This window comes from Euwallacea similis, chromosome 2, assembly GCF_039881205.1.
Source record: "Euwallacea similis isolate ESF13 chromosome 2, ESF131.1, whole genome shotgun sequence".
Lineage (NCBI taxonomy): Eukaryota > Metazoa > Arthropoda > Insecta > Coleoptera > Curculionidae > Euwallacea > Euwallacea similis.
The window spans coordinates 2,012,423-2,034,595 of NC_089610.1; the positions used below are offsets into that span (position 1 = coordinate 2,012,423).

The 22,173-nt window shown below is 36.0% G+C and overlaps 4 protein-coding genes across 9 annotated transcripts; 1 reads left to right on the forward strand and 3 right to left on the reverse strand.

The window, feature by feature from the left end:
* Nucleotides 1-20: 20 nt before the first annotated feature.
* Nucleotides 21-4,424, reverse strand: LOC136419465 (glutamate receptor ionotropic, kainate 2-like). Its single transcript, XM_066405805.1, has 17 exons — nucleotides 4,224-4,424; nucleotides 4,026-4,163; nucleotides 3,783-3,976; nucleotides 3,561-3,730; nucleotides 3,365-3,509; nucleotides 3,175-3,312; nucleotides 2,966-3,124; nucleotides 2,704-2,918; nucleotides 2,474-2,651; nucleotides 2,336-2,420; nucleotides 2,134-2,275; nucleotides 1,947-2,084; nucleotides 1,732-1,892; nucleotides 1,402-1,674; nucleotides 1,223-1,341; nucleotides 397-540; nucleotides 21-342 (listed from the first exon to the last, which is right to left on the reverse strand). Exons 1-17 carry the CDS (start codon nucleotides 4,306-4,308, stop codon nucleotides 76-78), a joined length of 2,751 nt encoding a protein of 916 aa, XP_066261902.1. The 5' UTR covers nucleotides 4,309-4,424; the 3' UTR covers nucleotides 21-75.
* A 1,374-nt stretch (nucleotides 4,425-5,798) lies between these two features.
* Nucleotides 5,799-6,829, reverse strand: LOC136419375 (uncharacterized). Its single transcript, XM_066405658.1, has 4 exons — nucleotides 6,717-6,829; nucleotides 6,387-6,648; nucleotides 6,211-6,339; nucleotides 5,799-6,092 (listed from the first exon to the last, which is right to left on the reverse strand). The coding sequence occupies exons 1-4, from the start codon at nucleotides 6,827-6,829 to the stop codon at nucleotides 5,799-5,801; spliced, it is 798 nt and encodes a 265-aa protein (XP_066261755.1).
* Nucleotides 6,830-7,710: 881 nt separating this feature from the next.
* On the reverse strand, nucleotides 7,711-15,117 carry LOC136419464 (glutamate receptor ionotropic, kainate 3-like). 6 transcript variants are annotated; one of them, XM_066405801.1, is made up of 18 exons: nucleotides 15,101-15,117; nucleotides 11,280-11,425; nucleotides 11,079-11,225; nucleotides 10,831-11,027; nucleotides 10,608-10,777; nucleotides 10,409-10,553; nucleotides 10,223-10,360; nucleotides 10,018-10,173; nucleotides 9,745-9,962; nucleotides 9,528-9,693; nucleotides 9,393-9,477; nucleotides 9,201-9,342; nucleotides 9,009-9,146; nucleotides 8,797-8,957; nucleotides 8,470-8,742; nucleotides 8,299-8,417; nucleotides 8,106-8,249; nucleotides 7,711-8,047 (listed from the first exon to the last, which is right to left on the reverse strand). In XM_066405801.1, exons 2-18 carry the CDS (start codon nucleotides 11,359-11,361, stop codon nucleotides 7,763-7,765), a joined length of 2,766 nt encoding a protein of 921 aa, XP_066261898.1. In that variant the 5' UTR covers nucleotides 11,362-11,425; nucleotides 15,101-15,117; the 3' UTR covers nucleotides 7,711-7,762. The 6 variants fall into 6 exon arrangements, 4 of the variants coding, with proteins under 4 accessions (XP_066261898.1, XP_066261897.1, XP_066261899.1 ...); XM_066405800.1 differs by lacking the exon at nucleotides 15,101-15,117 and adding an exon at nucleotides 12,517-12,532; XR_010753113.1 differs by lacking the exons at nucleotides 7,711-8,047; nucleotides 15,101-15,117 and having other exon boundaries at nucleotides 8,108-8,249; nucleotides 8,299-8,427; nucleotides 11,280-11,907.
* On the forward strand, nucleotides 14,701-15,579 carry LOC136419466 (general odorant-binding protein 72-like). The gene is made up of 7 exons (XM_066405806.1): nucleotides 14,701-14,836; nucleotides 14,883-14,958; nucleotides 15,012-15,064; nucleotides 15,116-15,151; nucleotides 15,206-15,320; nucleotides 15,374-15,444; nucleotides 15,500-15,579. The coding sequence occupies exons 1-7, from the start codon at nucleotides 14,753-14,755 to the stop codon at nucleotides 15,515-15,517; spliced, it is 453 nt and encodes a 150-aa protein (XP_066261903.1). The 5' UTR covers nucleotides 14,701-14,752; the 3' UTR covers nucleotides 15,518-15,579.
* The last annotated feature ends 6,594 nt before the right edge of the window (nucleotides 15,580-22,173 follow it).

Here is a 22,173-nt window from a genome sequence, read left to right on the forward strand (position 1 = left end):
AAGTTTTCGCCCTACAGCGAAACATCTAATCACGTCTAAGTATCGCAAACTACCCCAGAACCAGCAAGCCGCTATCTACAAAGCACTATTTTTAGATCTTGTCGTGCTCTTCGATTTTGATTGCTGTTCGTCCAGATTAACTGCTGATCCAATTCTATTCAGAATTGCAGCATTAACATTCAAAACTGCACCAGCTCCTGCAACAATTCCCTTGCCGGACAAATGCTCTTCATCAAATTTGGAAGAAGACGACTCTGAGATAACTGGTTTTGGTCGTTTCCTGGTTACAAAAATATTGCACGCGAATTTAAATTCAGCTTTCAGAGCTTGAAAATATGAAATCTGAAATTTTCCATGCAATTTCTATGGAGTTCAGGGAATGTTTATATTTCATACATGTTCTTCGATGGTAATGTTGTACACGTTCCATAGAAATTGTACAATGGCAACCACGAAGGACAATCCGATACCTGCGATAAGGACTATGAAGACTCCTCCTACGTTTTCTAAGGCCAGGGCAAGGCTGTTTACGGGAATTTTCTGAAAAATAGTGGTTAATAAGTTAAAGGGGATCTGGAGATTATTTGCTCCAGGTGTCAATGTCTGAAGATACAGGATTATGAAGAATTTCAGGATTCTTAATAAAGGTATATGGAAAGGCAAAATTGGCTAAGAACCAGAAGATCAATGATGGACATACGAAAAGCATGTGAGAAATTAATGAGCAACATTGTAAATTATCTAAATATACAGGAAAAGCGCACAAAGAATAATAGTTTATAGAATTGGGAATACAGTTATATCAAAAATCTCTCTGGATTATTAGTAAATTGATGATTGGAAGTCGAGGAAAAACATTCTCCTGAGGATTGTTCAATACTATAATGATTATTTAATATTATAAGTATATTCATTTACTGAATCTGAAATCTAACCTGAACTAAAAAGGAATTTAGTACAAAGTAAATTTATAATTTTTTTAAGCAGAATATCAAAGAATATACTAAGAGACTCTGAGGATGCCTGATGATAATTACCTATAAGAAGACAATGAGGAATTGATATAGAAGAAAATTGAACCAAAACTGGAGAAAAACTATAAAGGATTCTAATCCAGATGTCTAGAAGATAATAAAGTGTTTTTATGTGAAAGTGCAATGTATACTTTTTGCAAAATATACATAACTGAATGAATTATTTCCTTCATTAGATATTTACTCACAGTTGGGCATGGCGGTCCATCTCGTTCTCGCACCCACCATTTCTCTCTTAATTCTGCCAATTTTCCTGTCTCACTAAGTCGCAGAATAGCTGAGTTTACTGAACCACGATAATCCGCATCTTAAGCACAATATTTTCTCGCCAGGTCTCAGACGACTCGAACACACTTGCTTAACTTACTTAAAGGCATTCCAATCGCATAAGTCTTGGAATCCAGTAAATCCCCAATCCGCCTCAAGTCACACTTCCTCTTCATCTCATAATCAATTCCAGTTGACTCCATAAAAAATGCATATAGGCCATTTTTAGTGGAAAGGACTCTTTCTACGCCATTCATATTGCTGTCTTCAAATAAAGAAGGCTTTTCATTTATCATTGTATTCCACATTCTTTGGTACAGAGTGTCATTGGAGTACTGAAAGAAGCTTGCTGTTGCTCCATTTTTCAGGCAACCTAATAACAGAAATTTTGTTTAATAAATTAAATTAAATTTTAGATATTCTGATTTACCATATTTCACTTTAGATTGTTGAGCCAGCTCTTCCACAGTATCAATAGTGGTCACCTTCTTACTGCTAGTGAGGAAAGCTGCCAAATTTGCAATATAGGAATTTGTTATTATAAGTGAGAAGATCCACCAGCTGGCTGTTGCAATTCTAGTATATTTCCCTCTGGAAACAGAATATAAGTCAGCGGCTATACGTAAGTTGGCAGAATCTTCTGACTTAGGTAGAATGTCGCAACCCTGAGCTGTGATAGACCCTAAAGTTAGCCAACAGCAGTTATTGAAGTCCCATATATTTTCCAGTTCGTCTGGGTTTTGATTACAGGGATGAGGATTCTCCCAATCTTCCTTGGAAAGCCTGGAAATGAATCCTAAAAAACATATCACCATTAATTTTAAAATTTTACCTGGCAATAACCACCAAAATGAAAGACATAAACAGACAAAAAGCTCCTATATAAAACCAGACAACCTTTGAAAATGGGTCCATGAAAGCGTATAAATGACTATCATCTTCCACTTCCTCTGTCTTATGAACAATTCCAATTCCTTAAAAAAGTTTTAGAGTTCAATATTGATTAATATCACTATGATTCTGTGTCATCTCACCTAAAGTCATAAACGGAAGACTGAAATCTATGACCTCCTGTCTTTGAGGGGTGACTGTGAAGTCACATATTGCTAGATCAGCCCTCTGGAACAAAAAATAATTTCGCCTACATAAATGACATTCGATAAGATTTATACTCGTTCAATTAAGTCCTTCTGCAAATTTGGATAAGCATTGTCTTGCGTTATCTGGAATTTGAAAGATATATTCAGGAGCTTTGCAATCTCCCCAATGAGATCCATAGAATATCCGTAATATCTGGCATTACCTATCAGGTCTGGATCGTCGTTTTTGTACAGATATGGAGCACCAATTCTATAGATAAACATGTAAATACGTTTAATTAAAAATTGGTAAAGCCTTAAACCTTGAGGTCACAATAAAATTGTGCTGACTCAATCTCTGCAACAACTCTGTCTCTCTTTCAGTGGCGTTTCTAGTTCGAACAACTTTGCCTGGATCGTTTGAGTTCCAGAGACCAATAGGTTTATCCCGCTTATTAATCTCAATTACATTTAGTTCAAAATAGTTTCTATGTCCATTTCGAAGGTTTATTTCTCCTGTTATCCCTGATATTGAAACCTAAAATCCAATTATCACGAGATCTTTGATTAAAACACGATTATTACCTCCTGCATGGCTGAGATTATTGCTTCTTTGCTTTGATACTTTTCTGAAGCATTGCAATATAGGGGATTGAAAGTTGTCTCATCATGGAAGTCTGATATAATGCTGTTCAGGGATTCTGCCAAGAGAAGCATGGCATCATACATAAGGGCCATTTTAATCTGCAACAATCGAAGTAGATTTAATTTTTTAAAATTCTTTTAATACTCACAGTGACTTTCTCAGGAGTAACATCTGGGTAGGCTTTCTTTATATTCTCTGTTGCTAAGGCTGAGTTAGGGTCGAATAAGCGAATTGTGGTGATGTTTGAGCGGGTCTCTAGAGAACTGTAATCAAGGATATGAGCATCCTGAAATATGTTTTGTAAAAAGCTATTTAGTACAATTTTTCAAAATACATACAAGGGAGGTTATAAAAATGTGAGTATTAACATCATCCAAAAGTTTTACTTCTTTGGCCTGCTGGAGAATTTCCAGGATTTTATCTGTGCCGCAATCTAGGACTATGTGACTAAACCCTGTTGCTCTGACTTCCTTCAGAATGTGCCTAAAAACAAGTTTAGAGTTCCAATTTCATAGTAAAAATAGAACCGGTTACCTGTTATCATTATTATCATCAATCTTCTTCAATATCAATAAATTCTTAGTCGCCTCAACATTATGTTGCTGAATTTTCAATACGTCCTGCATTTTTATAATCGATTCTTCATTTTCGTATAAAACAGCAAAAGAGTCCCAATTGAGACTCTGGATTATAACTCCAAAAGCCTGGAAAGCTAATTCCTATGAGTCATTTCTTTTGTAGTGTAGAAGTTCCAACCTGTGACAATAACGAGGCCTCAGGATAGACACTAAAAGAAGTGTCCAAACGCTCCTTTTCTCTTGCAGTCCATTCAGTGTTGATATAGGGTATTCCTAAATAATTGGAGAGAGATTTGATGGTGCCTGCAAGATCGTTTCGCTGAAGCCCAACTACAGCAATAAGACCATGGTCTTGGCTTGTGAAGTTGCAATCTACTAGAGGTTGTTAAAGTTGTTATAAGTGGCATATAAGAGTGCTTACAAATATTTGTAGAAGCTAGAAGTTCTTTTTCTTGGAGAATAATTCTGTGCAGGGAAACATTGAATGTTTCATCTAAGTTTTGGGATAAGATGTTGGTGTCGATGTAATCGATTTCTTCGCTGCTTGTTGTTATTAATCCTTTCAATTATAATTTTAGATTATTATGAATAAAACAAAGTTGTGAGAGTCTGTGCTTACCAACATTTATTGTCACTTTCGATAATCCTACACCCATTCTAAATGCAAAACTTAGTATCCATAAAAGAACTAGTTCAAAATCCATAGCGATAGAAAAACAGATTTCAAAAGTTTCTTTGCAAAACTACTTTCGGTTCATTGCAAAAACTTCTAACGAAATACTTGTAACCCTGTTCCATTAAACTTAATATATAAATCATTGCATTTCCTGGTCCTGGGCCAATAGTATTCAATGTGTGGTATATTTAAATATTTTTAAAACGTCAAGCTGTTAATGAGTATCAATCTTAATTATAACTAAATGCATGTTGGTTGGATGTTTTTAGAAAGATACGAGGGGATTTTGGTAGGTAGGATCAGAACTGAGGCAATTTTCATTAACCTAGTTAAGTATTGTATATTCAATGCTGCTGCTACTGTGCATCAGATGTACTGGCGTTCTGCTCCACTTACCTCCGTATCAGTATTAAAATCTGCAGATGTGATTGATTGATGAAATTATTTTATTAACGCTTAATTTTATTTGATTCGTATTCTTGTGTTTAATGGGGGTTTGGAACAATCGGAAGTTAATTGATTTTTGTAGTCAATTCTCCATCATAATTTCTAGATATTTTAGATCTCAGGTACTGAATCCAACATTCTTTATAGTTTGATAGTGCCCTGTAAAACTAATGTTATGTCTATTCACCATCTTCCTCCTACTGCACATCTAAATATACTTTGTCTCCAATATATTACAATTTTATGTGAAATGGAGCAATTTATTTATGCTTTCAAAATATCAAGTCCTGAGTTTATTTCTGGTATTTAAGTGGTACATATACTTTTTTGAGATGACGCTAATTACAATTTTCCATTTCGATGTGTGCAACTCTGTAGGGATACAAGTTATCTGTATCTAACCTAAAGAACGATCTAATCAAAAAAACGATACAGCTGAAGTAATAGTAAGTCGATCAAAACTCAATGACTTTACTGGTGATCCTGCAACCTCTTCAAGTTAGACTCTAAAATAGTATTAAAGCACATAAAAATATACTACGAATACGTGAAAAATAATTTGGAGCCACGTAAAAAATACTGGCTTCATGTTCAGTCCTTAACTGCAGAAATTTTTAATTGAATTGCCTTTTTCTCCGTACCTGAAGCAAATTCCAGTGCCGTCTTCTTCAGTGTAATACTTGGGGACTTATCCATTATCATACTTTATAAAATCTGTCCTTTTCTTAGCATCTCACCATATTCAGATTCTTACTATGTTCCCTTTTTTTGTAGAGGAGGAAAACTTTTATAGGTACCCGACCTGTAACCGGGCGTTCGGTTTATGTAGGATTCATCCCCCACGAGGGGCGCCACCCCTTCTAAAACCCTCCCCTCTTCACTATAATCCCCTCCCCTCCCCCCCGATTCACTGACCAGCGTTACTTTAGGGGGGGGGAGTAGCTTTAGCATCTCCCACGCCACTCTTCTTCCTCACTTGTTTTTTTTATTCTCTTTGGATACCTTACTTGTCTTGGTCTTCGTAGTATTATTATTTTTTTAAATTTAATCATCCTCCCCACCATACATTCCTCACTTTCTATCTCTTTCCTTGCAACTCTTCTCTTTTTCCACCTTATATTCCTCCACATGCGTCATCACTCTCCAAGACTTAGCATCTCTCATTATTAGCTCTACCACGCTCTCCTTCGTCACACTCATCCCTTCCAGCTTCCCCTCAGCCACTCTCCTCTCCTCGCTATGTTCCACACAGTTAAAGACCGTATGTTCCGGTGAGTCCTTGCGCCCGAAAAACCAGTATTCATTCTTTTCCTGTTTTCCTATCCTTCTCAGGTAGGTTCCAAACACTCCATGACCCGTTATCGGCTGCAACCCCCAAACTTCCTATTCATCCATCCTTCCACATCTCTAACAAATACCTTCATCCACCTTTCATACTCATTCTCCTTTTCTGCCACTTCCTAAACAACTTTTTCCTCATCACCTTTCTATATCCCCCACCTCTCTCATATACACTGTTCCTCTCCTCCAGAGCTAAGTCCATCGGTACCATTCTCGCAATGGTCAAGATTGACACCGTCCTGTAGGCATCACTATCTCGACCGACACTCGTCTATTCAGTCTCTCCAGCTTCTCTAGATGTATTCTCCTCTTACATACTTCCTCCCACACCGGCGCCACGTACAGCACTATGGAGCTGGCCACCATCGCTAATAGTCTCCTTTTACTTATTGAACATCCTTCCTTTTTGGGCATTAGTCTCATCAATACATTCAACGCCTCGTTCACCCTTAGACACACTCTCTCTACATGCTCTCCGTACCTAAGATTCCTTCCCAGTTTCACTCCCAAATATCTCACCGACTTCTTGGACATCATCCTTACCTCCTCCACATCTATTCCCACACTCATGAACTTTCTTCTTCGTTCCGAATTATCATCTCCGTTTTCCCTGCTGCTATCTTTAGACCAATTTTTTTCAACTCGTACCTCACTCTCCCCACCGTGTATTCCGTCTTTTCGTTCAGCTTCCTCCCAGTTCTTGCTCTCACAATCACTGCCCGATCATTCGTGTACGCGATCAGCTCCACGCCCTTCTCCATCTGCAGCCTAAGAATCCGGTCGTAGAATATGGTTCATAGGATGGGACCCAGCACTAGGGACACTCCGTACATAATTTGTTTTTCCTCCCCCCTTCCATCAGTAACTTCCTCTCCATCAAATGCGCCTTCGTCACGTCCATTAGGTACTCGCTTACTCTTTTCGCTTCGAGCGTGCCAACGACCCCGCCCCACGGGGCACGATGGTTCCTACCTATGATGATTGTTTTGGCTTGGGTATTTTTAGCATTAGGTCTCATTTTGCTTATGTTGAGTGCTCTTCACTTCCTCCAATTTTAGCTTCAATTATATTTCTTGTTTCCTCTTTTTTTTTGATAGTGACAAACTTAAATTAATCTGAACTTTCTCCAGTCTATCCAACCCTACGATGAATACTTTCGAAGATTTGTCAGATATATCTTAGCTTAAGAGAATGGCAACATTTTTCTTAATGCCTCATAAAATAACAAGACTATACCTAAAGTTGGTTTAAGAGTAGATAGCAGTATTGCATAGGTAAAACCATTAGAAATCTGCGAACTTAATTTGAAAGCAGAACTAGACTGAATAGACGTTGTAACGTTTCAGCGTCACGTTCGGGAATCAGAGATCCTCAATTCTAATTTCAAGTTTATGATATATCGTTACAAACACCAAACAGTTGTTGACGAGACGAATGTAAAATTGGAGAATTTTAGCGTTTTTTAACGAGGCAAACTTGACTGCAGCTATAGAAGAATTAAAGCTTTGCTATTCTGTTCCTACATAAAAATACCTATTAAAGTTAGGCTTTAAATTCTGGAAACGATAAGATACCACGAAAGTTATTTATTACTTGGCTTATTTGATTCCCAATTTTCCTTAAATAACAATAAATATTAACCCTTCCTTCGATAAGCATTTATTGGAATTCGCAAAAACACAACATAATCACAACTAATCGCTGCTATGAACTCTGAATCTGGTACCATTTGAGCTTTCAGTCCTCGTAGGACTTTTGTGACCCCCAAACCTTTCGTTTCCAGAGCCACTGTTGTAGTTTAAAAGTACTGCAGATTTAGTAAACAGATCTCTAGCTACGCTCAATTTATCCAGATTCCTATCCGACCTGGATTTCGAGAACGACGCCGATTCCGACGCCAGTGGCTTAGCTCTTTTCTTCCTCGTGTATATTTTACAAGCGAATTTCAGTTCGCATTTCAATGTTTCAAAATAGGACATCTAAAAAACTCCTGCTAAAATCCGGGTAACTTCGGCTAATAACCTTTGAGGTACTTACGTGCTCTTCTATTGAGAATTGTCTGACGTTCCACAAAAATTCAATTATGGCTATTACATAGGCCAGTCCTATGCCCACGGCCAGTACTATAAAGATTCCTCCAACGTTTGAAAGGGCTAAAGCATCCGACTGTTCCTCTTGGTTCTGTTAAGATACCAGTTAGAAGTTTGCTTTTGAGTTATTCAATTTGTACCCTATTGCAAGGAGGCCCATCTGTTTGGTTCTTCCACCAAAGTTCCTTCAACTCCATCAACTTGCCACTCTCTTGAAGCTTCAATATTGCATTATTTATCGCGAGGCGATATTCTGCATCTGCAAACACCTATTCCTCATTAAATTTCCTAGTTAAATATAACTTGCCTACTCAAGGGCATCCCAATTCCGTACGATTTAGAATCTAACAGACCCCCGATCTTCCTCAAGTTGCATTCTCTCTCCATCTGATACTCAATCCCAGTTGATTCCATGAAATAGGCATAGAGGCCATTTTTAGTGGACAAAACCCTTTCAACCCCTGAAGGGTTGTCTTTTTCAAACACCGAAGGTTTTTCATTGATTATTGTGTTCCACATCTTTTGATACAGGGAATTATTGGAAGTGGAAAAAAATAGTTCTGTAGAGCCTTTTGACATTAGACCTGAAATATATTGGAACTTTCTCGGAATATCCAGAAATTTATGGAAAAAGTTACCATATTTTACTTTGGATTGGGCAGCAAGTTCCTCTACCGAATCAATTGTAACATCCCTTTTTTGCATTGTGAGGAAGGCTGCCAGGTTCGCAGTGTAGGAGCTCATGATAATCAAAGAGAAGAACCACCATGAGGCCGATATTACTCGAGTTGGAACGCCCCTTAAAGAAAATTACATTAGATTTTGTACTTCAATGAAAATGTTATAATACTTGGGCAGAATATCGCATCCTTGAGCGGTAATCGAGCCCAAACTGAGCCAAAGGAAGTTTTTGACGTTCCAGATATTTTCTCTTTCTTTCGATTGTGGGTCCCAAGGTTTAGGATCTTCCCATTCCTGAGGTGATAACCTAAGGCAAAACAACACAGCTGAGAAGTCAGTTAGGAAAAGAGGTGAAAATCACCTTGCAACGAAGAACATTGTGATTGAACTGACTAAGCTTAAAGTCCACATGTAGTACCACACAGTCCAAGAAATTGGTCTCATGAAGGCGTACATATTGTCCACTTCTTCTTGGGTAGCTTCTTTGTGCAGGATTCCTATACCTAGAAAATTTCCTTCAAGCAGCCGTCTAAATAAGGACATTTCTGTTTACCTAAATTCATAAATGGCATGCTAAAATCTATTTTCTCCTGTCTCTGTGGGGTTATCGTAAAATCGCATATTCCCAAATCTGCTCTCTAAAACCAGCGACAATAAATCCTCTTCCATTTGCATATTTTAAACTTACCCTCTCCTGTAAATCAGTCACTAAATTAGTATAAGAGTTATCCTTCGTAATAACAAACTGAAAAGTTATTTTTGCTTCTCTGGCTACTTCCTTTATCAAATCCACAGAGTATCCCTTGTACATACCTGGAATTTTCTCGTCTTCCATTAAATAAGGAGGACCAATTCTGTAAGAAACAACTAAAATGACCAATTCCTGGATTTTTTGATGGGTTTACCTGGAAGTAACTATAAAATTGCGACTGATCATCCTGCGCTGCAGTTCAGCCTCTCTTTCGCTGATGCTTAAGGTCAAATGAATCTGGTCCGGATTTTCTGAATTCCAATTAGCTATTGAATTATGTGGAGTATCAATGTCAATGACTTGTAAGGTAAATCTATCCCTTTTGCGATTTTGGAACGAAATTGGACCTGTTAAAGTGTTACTAATTAATGCCTAAAAAATACATATTATATAGAATTGCTGAGGCTGGACCAGCAATGCTATGTACTTTTTCAAGTGAATTAATTAAACCTATACCATCCTCATATGGTTCTTGTGAATCACAACTCAACTCTTGGGCAACAAACTCAACATTTTCTTCTTTCAGTTGATTGATCGTCTCGAAAATCAGAGTCAAAGCATCAAACACAAGAGCTGTTTCCACCTAAATTACCATTTTGTACACACTCCTTCTATCCACCAAAATATCTTACTTTAATTTTCTCCGGAAGAATATCAGGAAAATATTCCGTGGCAATTTTTTGGAACGTTGGAGAATAAGGGTCTAGAAGTCTGACTGCGGTTATATTGGCCTGTGTTTTAATCTTGCTGAAATCCAGAGTATGGGCATCCTGCAAATTTCCAAGTTATTTTGGAGCTACTATTAACCTTATTCTTACCAGGGAAGTAAGAAAAATGCCAGTAGAAAAATCTGAAAGCAATCCCACACTTTCGGCTTGATCCAGAATATCCATAATCCGATCCACGTGACAATCCAAGACAATTTTGTTAGTGCTTGACACTCGAATCGCCTTTAAAATCTGCCTGAAATGCAGAAAGAATATATTTTTGGACACCTTTCAGATTGAATAATATTACCTGTTATCACCTCCGTTCAATCTCTTTATGCTGATATCATTCCTTGTAGTCCCTTCCGTGTATTCTTGCAGTTTCAGAGCTTCTTGGAGACGCAGCAATCCATCTTCATCTTCATACAGAATCATGAATCCAGAAGTCCAGTCCAAGGATTCGATGATTTTCGAGTAACCCTGAAAAAAAATGGCTTCAAAATTTCCTCTTAAAAGAGCTTTCTACTGGTTACCGTGGACAGCAGTTCTGCATCTGGATAGACATTAAATACGTTAGGAGGATATTCAGTTTTGGGTCTCCATGCAGTTATTATGTATGGAAACGCTAGATAGGAACTTACAGATTCTAATATAGGGGAGACAAATTGCGATTTTGGGGCCAAAGCTGCAACAAGTCTTTCATCTTTGATCGAATCAAAGAAATTGCAGGCTATAATATACGAAAAATGTTATTTGTAATTTCATTTGTCTCTTCATTTACCTTTGTTTTTTGTTTCAATTATGTCATGTTCAGATACTCGCTGAACAGCACCTTCAGCTTCTATCACTAATTCCACATTTTCGTGAAGATTTAACTTCAGTGTTTCCCAAAAGGTTATTTCGTCCTGATCTTCATTGAAAAATGCTCCTGCAGAAATACCAATTAGGTAACCAGACTTTATGTTTTGTTCGTTTTACTTGCCAATTCGGATATTGTCCTTTGCGAAGCTGAACTGACAATAAAATAGCCAAATGACCAAGATCGAAACGTTCCGGAAAGCCATCTCCCTTCACGACATATGCACCGTTATTTTATAGACTTCCGAAGTAATAAAAGCAACACTAAACCTACGACATAGACGTAAACCTAATAAACTGATCTAGTTATATCTCTTCGGTCTTTTTCACTATACGAAGTGTTGGTAGAGCGCCAAACTAAATGCTTAACCGTCTGTTTAAAAATAAATGTGTAGGCTGACGCGTCTCTGATTAGGTTCGACTTAGTTCAAAAATATTGAGTTTTGCCGGAAAATTTTCATAATTGGGGCTTAATTTTTGAATGGTTCAAGGTAGCAATATGTTTGAAAAAAATTTGGGCTCAAATTATTTAGACGGTTCATTACGATATCCCTCTATGATGATATTAAAACACATCTTTAACAAGCTTGTTATAGATAAACTTACCAGGAATTATGTATAATGTACCAGAAATATGACTTTTAATTTAATATGAATATTCCATTAATATGTACCTATTTAGGGTACTTACTATTATCACCTACTCCAATGAAATCAAAATTATTAAACTGGTATGTCGCCTAACTAATCTGAACTACATTAATAATAATAGATAATTGCACTAGCACAAATTACCGCTGTGCAACTAACCTGAATTAACCTAAACTACAGAGATAATTACACTAGTGCAAATTACCGTTATAGTGCTCAATTAAGTGGTTCAGCGTAGCAACTAGAAACCCGCATCGCATTGTTAAAATATCAATTTTGATAAATGAATGAAACTCTAAAAAAAGCGATTCTTTCTTAGATGCTCGTAAATACACTGATTTAGATATCATATCGACCATGGAAATGAAAGTTTTCTACTTCTAAACTTACAATTCGGTATTCCTATGAGCGAGTGATAAAATTATTTTTATTACGAGTGTGCGGTAAAGTGGCTTTACCGCATACATTTGTGAACCAAAAGTAGCACTTTACAGCATTTTATTACAATGTTTCATTGATTTATCATAGTGATCACAAAGTGTCTAATTTGTCCAGAGAAACCTTGTGACTCCGGCGATATTTCCTTGTTTAATTGACAAAATGTTCCTTATGTTAGTTTCAGCCTTTCTTTTATCGAGAGGAAAAAGTAGTACATTCAAAAGTAAAATAAGCCTGTCACCCATTATGCAGTTGAATAATATTTAGCTCACCATCAGCATACTTGCAAAAATTACAATAAAACCATGGGTGGTTCATTGTGATTTGACAACCATGGTTTATTGGTGGATGCCGGTTTACTTCTGGCACGCCTCACTGATGCCGTACTGGCGTTTCACAGCACGGCAATTTAACGACCGCCTGAAGGGCATGTTGGAAACGACCCTTTTCAAGCTTAGTGCAGCTGTACCTTTAATACATAGAATCAACTTATTTATGTTTGCTGGGTAATATGAAAGTTACCTATCTCAGAAACTAAATGAAATATTACAACTGGCTAGCTGGTAAAAGATAAGTTTGATTTTAGGTATTTTCTAGGGTGGTTGGCCCATAAATTTCTTTAAATCAAAAAATTTAAGCCCTATGTTGGTCTGGAACGCTTCACTTTTGGTCGTCTAGGTGTCTTGAGAATGCAGTTTCAGACCAGTTCATTTGAAGCCAGACCTGTGTCTATTTTGGGCCTTAAAGGAATACGAGGACTGTCTTAGGGCCTCAGGGAAATATTACCAAATTATATACGAGTTAAAAACTGGCATACTGTCTGTAAAATACTATACAGGGTGTTTCTTAATTGATGGTAAAAAATGAAATGGGTGAATCGTAAGCTTATACTTCATATAAAAGCATGCCTTAAATTGTTTCCATTTTTATTTACAGGGTGTTGAAGTTTCATTTTTTTTAATTTTCATTAATTTCTCTATTAGTTGTAAAGATAATTAACTCAAAACTGGTAATAACAGTAAATTTAGCATTAAGAATAAACTGAAATAACAATTATTTAAAATACTCAACAGGGCGTTACTTTTCTCGTGACCGCACTCAATATTTTACATCAGAATTTTTTTATGGCATTTTTAGATTTTATTTATTATGTTTTATATTTTTATTATGTTTTTGTAGGAATTTATGATTACATGTAAAAATTCCGCAGCTTACTATATTTAATTACAGCATTCTCTACCTTGCCGTTTTATCATATTCTTAGGTCAGTCAGGGCGAATATGGTTAGATATTTTTGCAAATATCTCTTAAACTATTGTTCCTAATAAAAAAAACTGAAGAGGTAAAAAAGTTAACAAAATACATAAGGGATTAAATTAATTTAATGAATAAAATCTAAAAATGCCATAAAAAAATTCTGATGGAAAATATTGAGTGCGGTCACGAGAAAAGTAACGCCCTGTGGAGTATTTTAAATAATTGTTATTCCAGTTTGTTCGTAATGCTAAATTTACTGTTATTACCAGTTTTGAGTTAATTACTTTTACAGCTAATAGAGAAAATAATGAAAAAAGAAAAAAAATGAAAGCTATTTAGGGCATGCCTTTATATGAAGTTTTTATCTTAAAATAAGCTCATGATTAACCCATTTCATTTTTTACCATCAATTAAGAAATACTCTGTATATTAAAAATAGTTAAAACTGGTTAAACAAGGATTTTATAGAACTTACAGTATAATTGCGTAACAACTTTGCTAATTCGGTACTTGATCCTATCATTGTCATATTTCATTTTTTCCCTTGCTCCTTTCAAAGAGAATCGTCGCTTTCGTATTGCTTTCACGTTTGGGTCGCAGACTGTCATGAATCAAATATATCACCACCAAAAATAATTATCATGATCGGATTATTAAAAGCACAATCAAACCGGATGAAGCTTTGATTAAGATAATAGCATTACGCGGTATATATCCATCTAGTAATCAGTTTGTAGTCTTTGTCGACCGCAAATCCATTAATTGTGTGTCACATTTCGCGTGATGGGGTTGTTTCTGTTTATAAGGAACGATTTTGTCGTTTCATGGACGTCCATTGGGAAAATCGCGTGCAGTACCCCAAATATGATTAAATAACTCATACGCGAGAAATTTTTGTTCGTTTCTTGCTTAAATTGCATGTTTGACTATTTCCTACTTTAAGTAACGTCCCACTTCCTTTTCAGGCAAATCCACTATCGAATTGTAATCACACGTCAAGGAGGTATCCCCTAATCGTTAATATGTGCTTTTAAATACCAAACAAACTCCGTTCTGTTGTGTAAATATAGCTCTGCTGCTACAATTTAGTCGAATTTTGATTAGCAAGGATTCAACAGTTCATGCAGGAAATTCTTAATTGATGATTAGCGATTAGATGGACGGCAATTAAATGCATATATCAGTTGTTTTTTTTTTAGTTACATCTTACTTTAGCCCGATTTTAATTACTTGAAGCTGTGGCTTTTGACGATGACTATCGCGTTATCGAGCATGATGAAACCTATCCTATTTTGCATATGTGCATTTTTAATGTTTGAGCCTACAGCACCAAGGGTGAGAAGTAAATTATCAATTGGATTTTTTTAATCCCTTATTGCAGATGACGGAAAAGCAGCTGGTGGCTGCAGTTAAGTTGGTAAGGAACATGTGCACTGCAAAGGAAAAGCCTAATATAGGTAAGCAATGGTGAAGTGAGAGCATTAAATTCTCCATTTTCTGCATCATTTAGCTGATATTGATAAGATGCATCAAGGAGACTGGGATGTAGGCTACAAGGCTCAGGTAAATGAAATCAAATTTTGCAAACAATTTCCTTACCGCCTTCCTTCATAGTGCTACATGTCGTGCGCCCTGAACTCCTACAAATTGGTAAAATTTCCAAAGCATAATTTGATATTGAAATTAAATTTTGTACATTTTAAGATAAATAAAGATAACCGGCTTGACCGAGAAGCAATTAACGTGCAAATAGAAACTTTGTTGCCAGAAAACTTGCGCGATTATGTGGTTGGATGCATGGACCAATGCGAAAATACAGGCAAGAAGTTAGGAATGTACACATTTTTATTTTTAGCATTTTTTGCTTTGCAGCAACAAATCTGACCGACAGATGCGTGGCAGCCTACCAATATTCCAAATGTGTCTATTTTTGCGATCCAGAGGTAAGAAACACGGTCCTCAAATACCAACTTCCTTATATAAATATTTATTTTTCAGAAATACTTCCTGCCTTAGATAATCAACTTATCAGCCCTTCAATAGAATACAAATATTCGTGAAATAAACGCAATGTGAAGTAGTTTTGTATTTCAAATATTGACCCACGTCTCGATAAGCGAATTAGCAATCCCTCGCCCTTGGAGGGACCACTGATTGTGTCACTTCTTCGCATTAAGGCAGCACGAATCAGCAGAATTCCCTTCATATTTCCAACTTGAAAACTGGCCGACGTTGGCATATTTTCGCAGAAAAACTATTTTCTAAGAATTTTTAATCAAAACAACAATCAATTTCCCCATCTAGAGTTCTGGATTTGATTTCGGTTGCGTGCAAAACCTTCCTCGCCCTTAATTCTTAAAACGAGCTTCCTTTTGCGTGTTGTTAAATAGAAAGGAGAAATTTATTATTCTTGTTTGATTGCCCAGAAAGGCGTGAAACTTTTAATTTAGCAAATTGCAGAAATCCCTCCTCAACCCCTTACTGAACTAGATTATTTGCAATTGTATCGAATTTCATTAATTCCAAAATTAGCCCCTCAAAAGAATAAATGTTTAAACCCCAATTAGATAAATGAAAAGTTTGTTGGAAGTATCGGAAAGGAGAATTGGAGTTTCAAAGTTTCAAATACCTAAGCCATTTTGTAATTTCAGTTGCAGGCAAGGGCACTTTGCATAAGTACTACAATGAATATTAAGTGGATTACTTTTATAAGTCTATCGAGCAAAATTGGAAAATCCGTGTCCCTTTTTAATGCTACTTTGCAACAGAGAAAGATTGGAAATTCCTGGTATTCGCAGACTCTCGTTTACTCTCAGTGTGTAGTTATGTTGATCAACACAGGCAGTTTCATACTATAGTGATACTGACGCTTCACACAAAAAAGCTCACAATTTAATACATTGAAAGAGTAACTGCAAACTAAAGTGACCGCCATGCTGGTATGCATTTGAGTGCGAGCGCGACCATCACTGGACTCACTCTACGAAACCGGCTCTTTCCAGGTCAGATTGAGAAAATGAGATTTTAGAAGAAAAATTATTAAATAACCTAGAAACTTAATGAGGATTATTTCTAACATTTGAATAATTTTGGAAACTGCAGTGACACCCTTAAATTCGAATTTGCTGCCGGGAAAACTAACGCCTGTGTTGGAAATGTTACTATGGCGCCTCACTTACTGAAGGTGGGTGGCGGTCAATCATTCTCCTCTCTTAAGTGCAAAATGGAAAAATGATATTTTAGGAAAATAATTGAAGAAACAACCTACGATTGATGAACATCACTTTCAGAATATGGAGAAACTGGGACGCAATTGTGACAATCTTAGATTATACTTTGCTCTAGACAAAAGTAACACCTGATTTTTAAAAGCATCGTTCCTAGAAACTCACTTCTAAGTACTGATGATGTTGATTAATTAGACTGCCTGCTAGTCCAGAACGAAAAACTGAAAGAAGATACATTGTGCGCTGAATAGACATTAAGAGACAAAATATAACACGCGATTAAGGGCTGTTTGGAGTTGTAGGTTTTTCTCTAATAGCTACAACACGCACTAATGTGCAGCCGCACATTTATTCCTCAAGGCAAAAAGCCTAGCAGCAAAACTTCCATGAAAAAAAATCAGTCGTCCATTCACTATCATGAAGACAAATACGAAACCATAAAAAGCAAACAATCCGCGTCGTGTAACATCACGTAGGCCATAAAATAACTGCAAATCCCTTCATTTGTCTTTATGAGAGAACAAAGGACTTAACTAACCTCCAAAAAAGGGCCCACACTGACCCCTACATTTGTCCCTACACTGGACGTGATCGCTGATTGGAAGCCTCTTAGAGATACGTCGTCATTTTTCGTCAACAATTTGGTGTGGATTTGTTGACTTTGCCTTCTAATGTATCAAGAGTAAAGGCACACGATGAATTTTTTAATTGATTTGTGTGGTTCTAAGATTGGGAAAATGGAAATTGCGACATTCAACTTAAAAAGGTTTATGAGATTTTTCTACTAAAGCTGGTGTTAAAGAAGAAACTCTCTTATCTGCCCTAGTCAGTTGGGGATTAATGCCATAAGGGAAGCAGTAAACTTAAGTGGTTGACTTAGAGATAATATGGGACCATATCAGTGAAGTACAGCAATCCTTATTTCTGTAAACAATAATTGATAAGGTTTTCCACATTTTCACTAGATCATTAAAATTCGTCCATTGGTGTCTTGCTATCTGCCTATGCTGCGGAATTGCTGATTGAAGACAACTGTTGGAGCTGAAATTTCTCTCCTGTTCGTTTCTAGCTTTCTTAAGGGTTTTCCCGAATTTCTCCAAAACAAGCTTCAATATTCTCTTGTGAGTTTCATTAGCTGTTGGTTAGCTGCTCAAGTTCTTTTCTATTAAAAGAGATCTTTAAAAAGTTAATTGTGTCTCGTATTTTGCGACTGATGCTGAACAGCGATTGATCTTTTTCAGATTCAGAGAGAGATATTGCTATGAATCCGAAACATCGCCGATAAAGTTAAAAAAATTACCAAGAATTTCTCTCTCTCTCTCGCTCTCGCGCTCACTCTCTCTCTCTCTCTCTATTACTACTACTAGTTTCGGCCTTAAACAAAATTATTATATTAAGGCTCAAAAGTTATCAAAATTGTTCAAGTTAGTTCAGGTATTTTCCCAAAAATTCCTATACTCTAAGAAACTTAACTACCCCTGTTTACCAATGCATTTTTAATCCACACAACTTCAAACACCGAAATATCGCTGCAGACTAATCGACTCCACTTTAAACTTTTTATATGAATAGAGGAGCATATTATCAAAATTTCCTTCCCATCTTTCTTCATCACAAAAACCTTGCATCCATATATTTTCGCAAAAACTACTATTATTTTCTACACTCCCCTAAAACGTGAAAACGTCCCTCAAGCTGTGCATGTGTATATAAAAGACCATATATTTCCAACAGCAATTCCACACATTAACCCAGTTTTGCAACGGTCACGTCCGGTGAACGCGCTCCCGAACATGTTGGGCTCAAGGGGGTAAAGAAGTATAAAATATTAGGGGCTGGCTCGTTTAAGACCAGACATAAAAGACGTACGAATAGCAAAGCTACCTAACGAAAGAAATTATTTTCGGTTCCCGAAATGCAGGCGGTAAAAGCTTGGAAAACATCCCTTAATTTCCTTAACTATGCATTTAACCCTTAGTAGCTGCAGAGTAATTATCAATAACGTGCAGGTATCAGGTGTGTAAGCAAGGCCATTATTATCCATTAGCTTTTTTATGAGGGCATAAAGTCTCCTTGACTTTTATGTACGTTACTACACAATAATTAATTTATCTAATGACTTAAAGCAGGAATTTGCAATTTATTACTTATTCCTTAAATTAATCTATAAATGAGGCATTTATATTCAACGGTGAATTATGCACAACATAAAATTATTAGTCCCTTACGAATCGACCCTTATAATCCGGGAATTAGGGCGGAATCCTTGATTTGAGTTTCGTCAACATTGGAAGGATTTGAGCTATGATTACCCTCATTTCCTAATCAGATTGCGCTTTACTTACTAGAGAATTCTTACCAGATAATTTTTAAACCCATAGGGTCTATTAAATGTTCTCTACTTTCTGGATGTTGATATTATAAATTTCGCATATTCTGCGTTTTCATCAATAATAACTTCCGAACGGTTTGTGGTACATTGAAATTCACATCTTTAGACCATCTTTTAAAGTTTGGTCTAAAAATGCCTGTTGGTGCAAATCAAAATTTCATTTAGTTTTGAAAAAATTATCAGAAAACTATTTGGACCTAACTAAAATAGTTCGGAAGTTACGATGAGTGTCACATCCTTTAGAAATCCAGCAATTTTCTAAGTTTGATTTTATTGGAAATTGTGTTCTGTGTGTCCCTGTTATTATTAGTTTCAAGTACTCATTTTGTAAACTGCAGAGAGCCCTAATGGCGCTCAATAAGCAATTTGTCAAAAAAAACACAGTGACGCATTCGGTTTCTCCAGGTTTCCAAAAAATTTCAAAATTTAGAGTGATAAACAACAACTCCCCTTTTGACTTTTTCACAATTTTTAAGTCTGTATAGGCACGGCTTAGAACTAATAATACTACTGTTTATCCTTTATATTAACGAAACTATAAATCCATTTTACATATATTCAAAGTTTTGCAGCCTCCAATTGATTGTAGTCTTTCATTACTTACTACACTCAAAAGTACACAAAATGCAAAATTTCATTATCTCGAAAAGAGTGGAAAATCAGAATATGGTATGTTACACAAAAATGTGCTTAGAAGTTCAAAGCGATTTCAAAAATGTTTAAATTCACCGACTGACTCATTTGAACTTTAGATTGCCATTGAGTCCATTTACGACTGATAGCTCTACACTCATGAAAGTTTTCATAAAACACATAAAAAATATATATAATTTTTGATATGAGTTTTTTATTTCATTATATTGAATGTTGTTTGATTAAACCACAATTCGTTTATCCTCAACACTGCTGAGCCTTTCACCGGAGAAATTTTTAATTAAATTATTTCCCGAACGCAAAATACTTCATCCTAACCTCTCTCCTGTATATGCTTAATTACTTAACGTTTTAATTGGCCACTAAATTAGCTTTCATGTCGGAAACTGCGCCTCGGGCTACACATCAAAGTTTCTTTTGGAATTTTCAAAACGAGCTGGGTTACACGTCAGGAACAGCGTGTTTTTAATGTTCATCAAGCCTTTAGTTTCTGCTAAACTGTGTTCAATGAAGAATTTAAAGAACGCAGTAATAGTGTAAAAATACCAACTAAAGAGTTGCTCTTCCAGGCTCTCAAGACAACTTACCCATTAGAATTCCTCCTTCAACTAACCACTCTGCAAGCAGTATATAAAAGAATATCTTTACACGGAAAACCTCAAAAGACACGTTAGAGCCAGATTTTACAGCTAGGAACATTGTAAAATAAATGGCCTCTGGTAAGTACAGTTAAGTCGTAACAATAATTTGACCTCTGATGCCCGGTTCTAAAGTTCCATCAGAGACGCCCAATTTTCTCGCTCTAAAGAAGCTTAGAGGCGCATCCTTGGAGAATGCTCTTTGGACATTTTTGATGGAATTTAGTCATTAATCAATGTGACGCCAAGTTGTATACGTATGACTTTCATCAATCAAGATTCATGCAGCTCTAAAGCAGGTTAACTGATTACATGAGCGTTGGACATCCATGACATGCCCAACGCTTTATCAAGATTCCAATTTATCACTGAATTTTAGAGGACTCAGTTTATGTTGTGTTGGTCTGTAAATTATGTTTTCGTTCCAAAAAGTCAGTCAGAGATTGTTGGACAAAGAATAATCCCGCAAAAAAATCGTCACTAGACCAACTTTGACCAGTACCACTTCGACAGATAATGGATTGAGCTAAAGTTTCTCATAGGGTTTGAGCACACGTAGATTTTTCTACATAAAGTGATTGATCTAGTTACAAACTTTGTTATCTTAAGGCAGTTAATTGAGTTTCTTGACAGATAGAGCCAAACTTTGAGTTTACCAGAATAGTTAATTAAGACCCTAGGGATAATATTTTTTCCCAAAATTAAAGTGTACATGGAAGCTTGATTTAGCTCAAAGTAATTTGTTTTGGCCAGTTATTCCCTTAATATACTGCAGTTTTTCAATTCGTATGAAATTTCTATCAGGTTTGAAAAGATCTTGACAGTCACTGATACATGGAATCAGTAAATATCATACTTACGTGATTGTATCAAAAATGTGGTAGAAGTTAAGGAAGGCAAGTATTTCAATCATGCAGATTAAAATCAATGCAGATTTCAATCATGTATCTCATCTTGTTTGGTCATTAAACATTAGTATGTAGCCATAGTAAATCGTGGTCTATATTTTGCAAACATACGTTACACGAGGATAGAGTTCCAGCTGAAACCTATATGGAATGAAATTGAAACTATTTTCAAAAATATCAAAATGTTTCGAAATTTTCTTTTGAAATTATCACGTAGATATTGGCCCCGATCAAAACTGGCAATTCTGCTGACTTTAGTAAATATTTATGAAATATAGACAATACATCATCTACTATGGCTTTTAGCCAAGCAGCTCCGTTAAATCTGTGTATTTGATTGAGATACTGCACAGTTTGATGTAACTCATCAATCGCAATAGAAATTTTAACGAAACAAAAAAAGTGCAACTATAATTATTACTATAGCAATGAACAAAATTAACAAATGCATGGAAAATTTATCTTAATTATTTTTTAAATTAATATTAACCTGAACTAACCAGTAACCATAATTATTGTGTAAATTACAGTTTTCTAAAGTTTGAAATTTTTGGCGTTTAAGCAAGAGTAGATACAATGAATATGAGGAAAATAATAAACTTACAAAATGGAAATTTGTAAGGAAATTTGCTTTGCGACCATTCCTCTAATTGCAGTTAATTATTACAGGTAAATACAAATTGAAATTGAATTTGGTTATAAAAAAAATTCTCCTGAAATACGCATACTTATGTACCTCCACAAAGTGACCGTGACTCTGTCCATGTTTGAATGAAACTCATTAGGAAATGCTGTCTTGTATAACTCGTGTCGCATTATCCCGCCGAAGCCCACTGTTGCATAAAGCTATGCA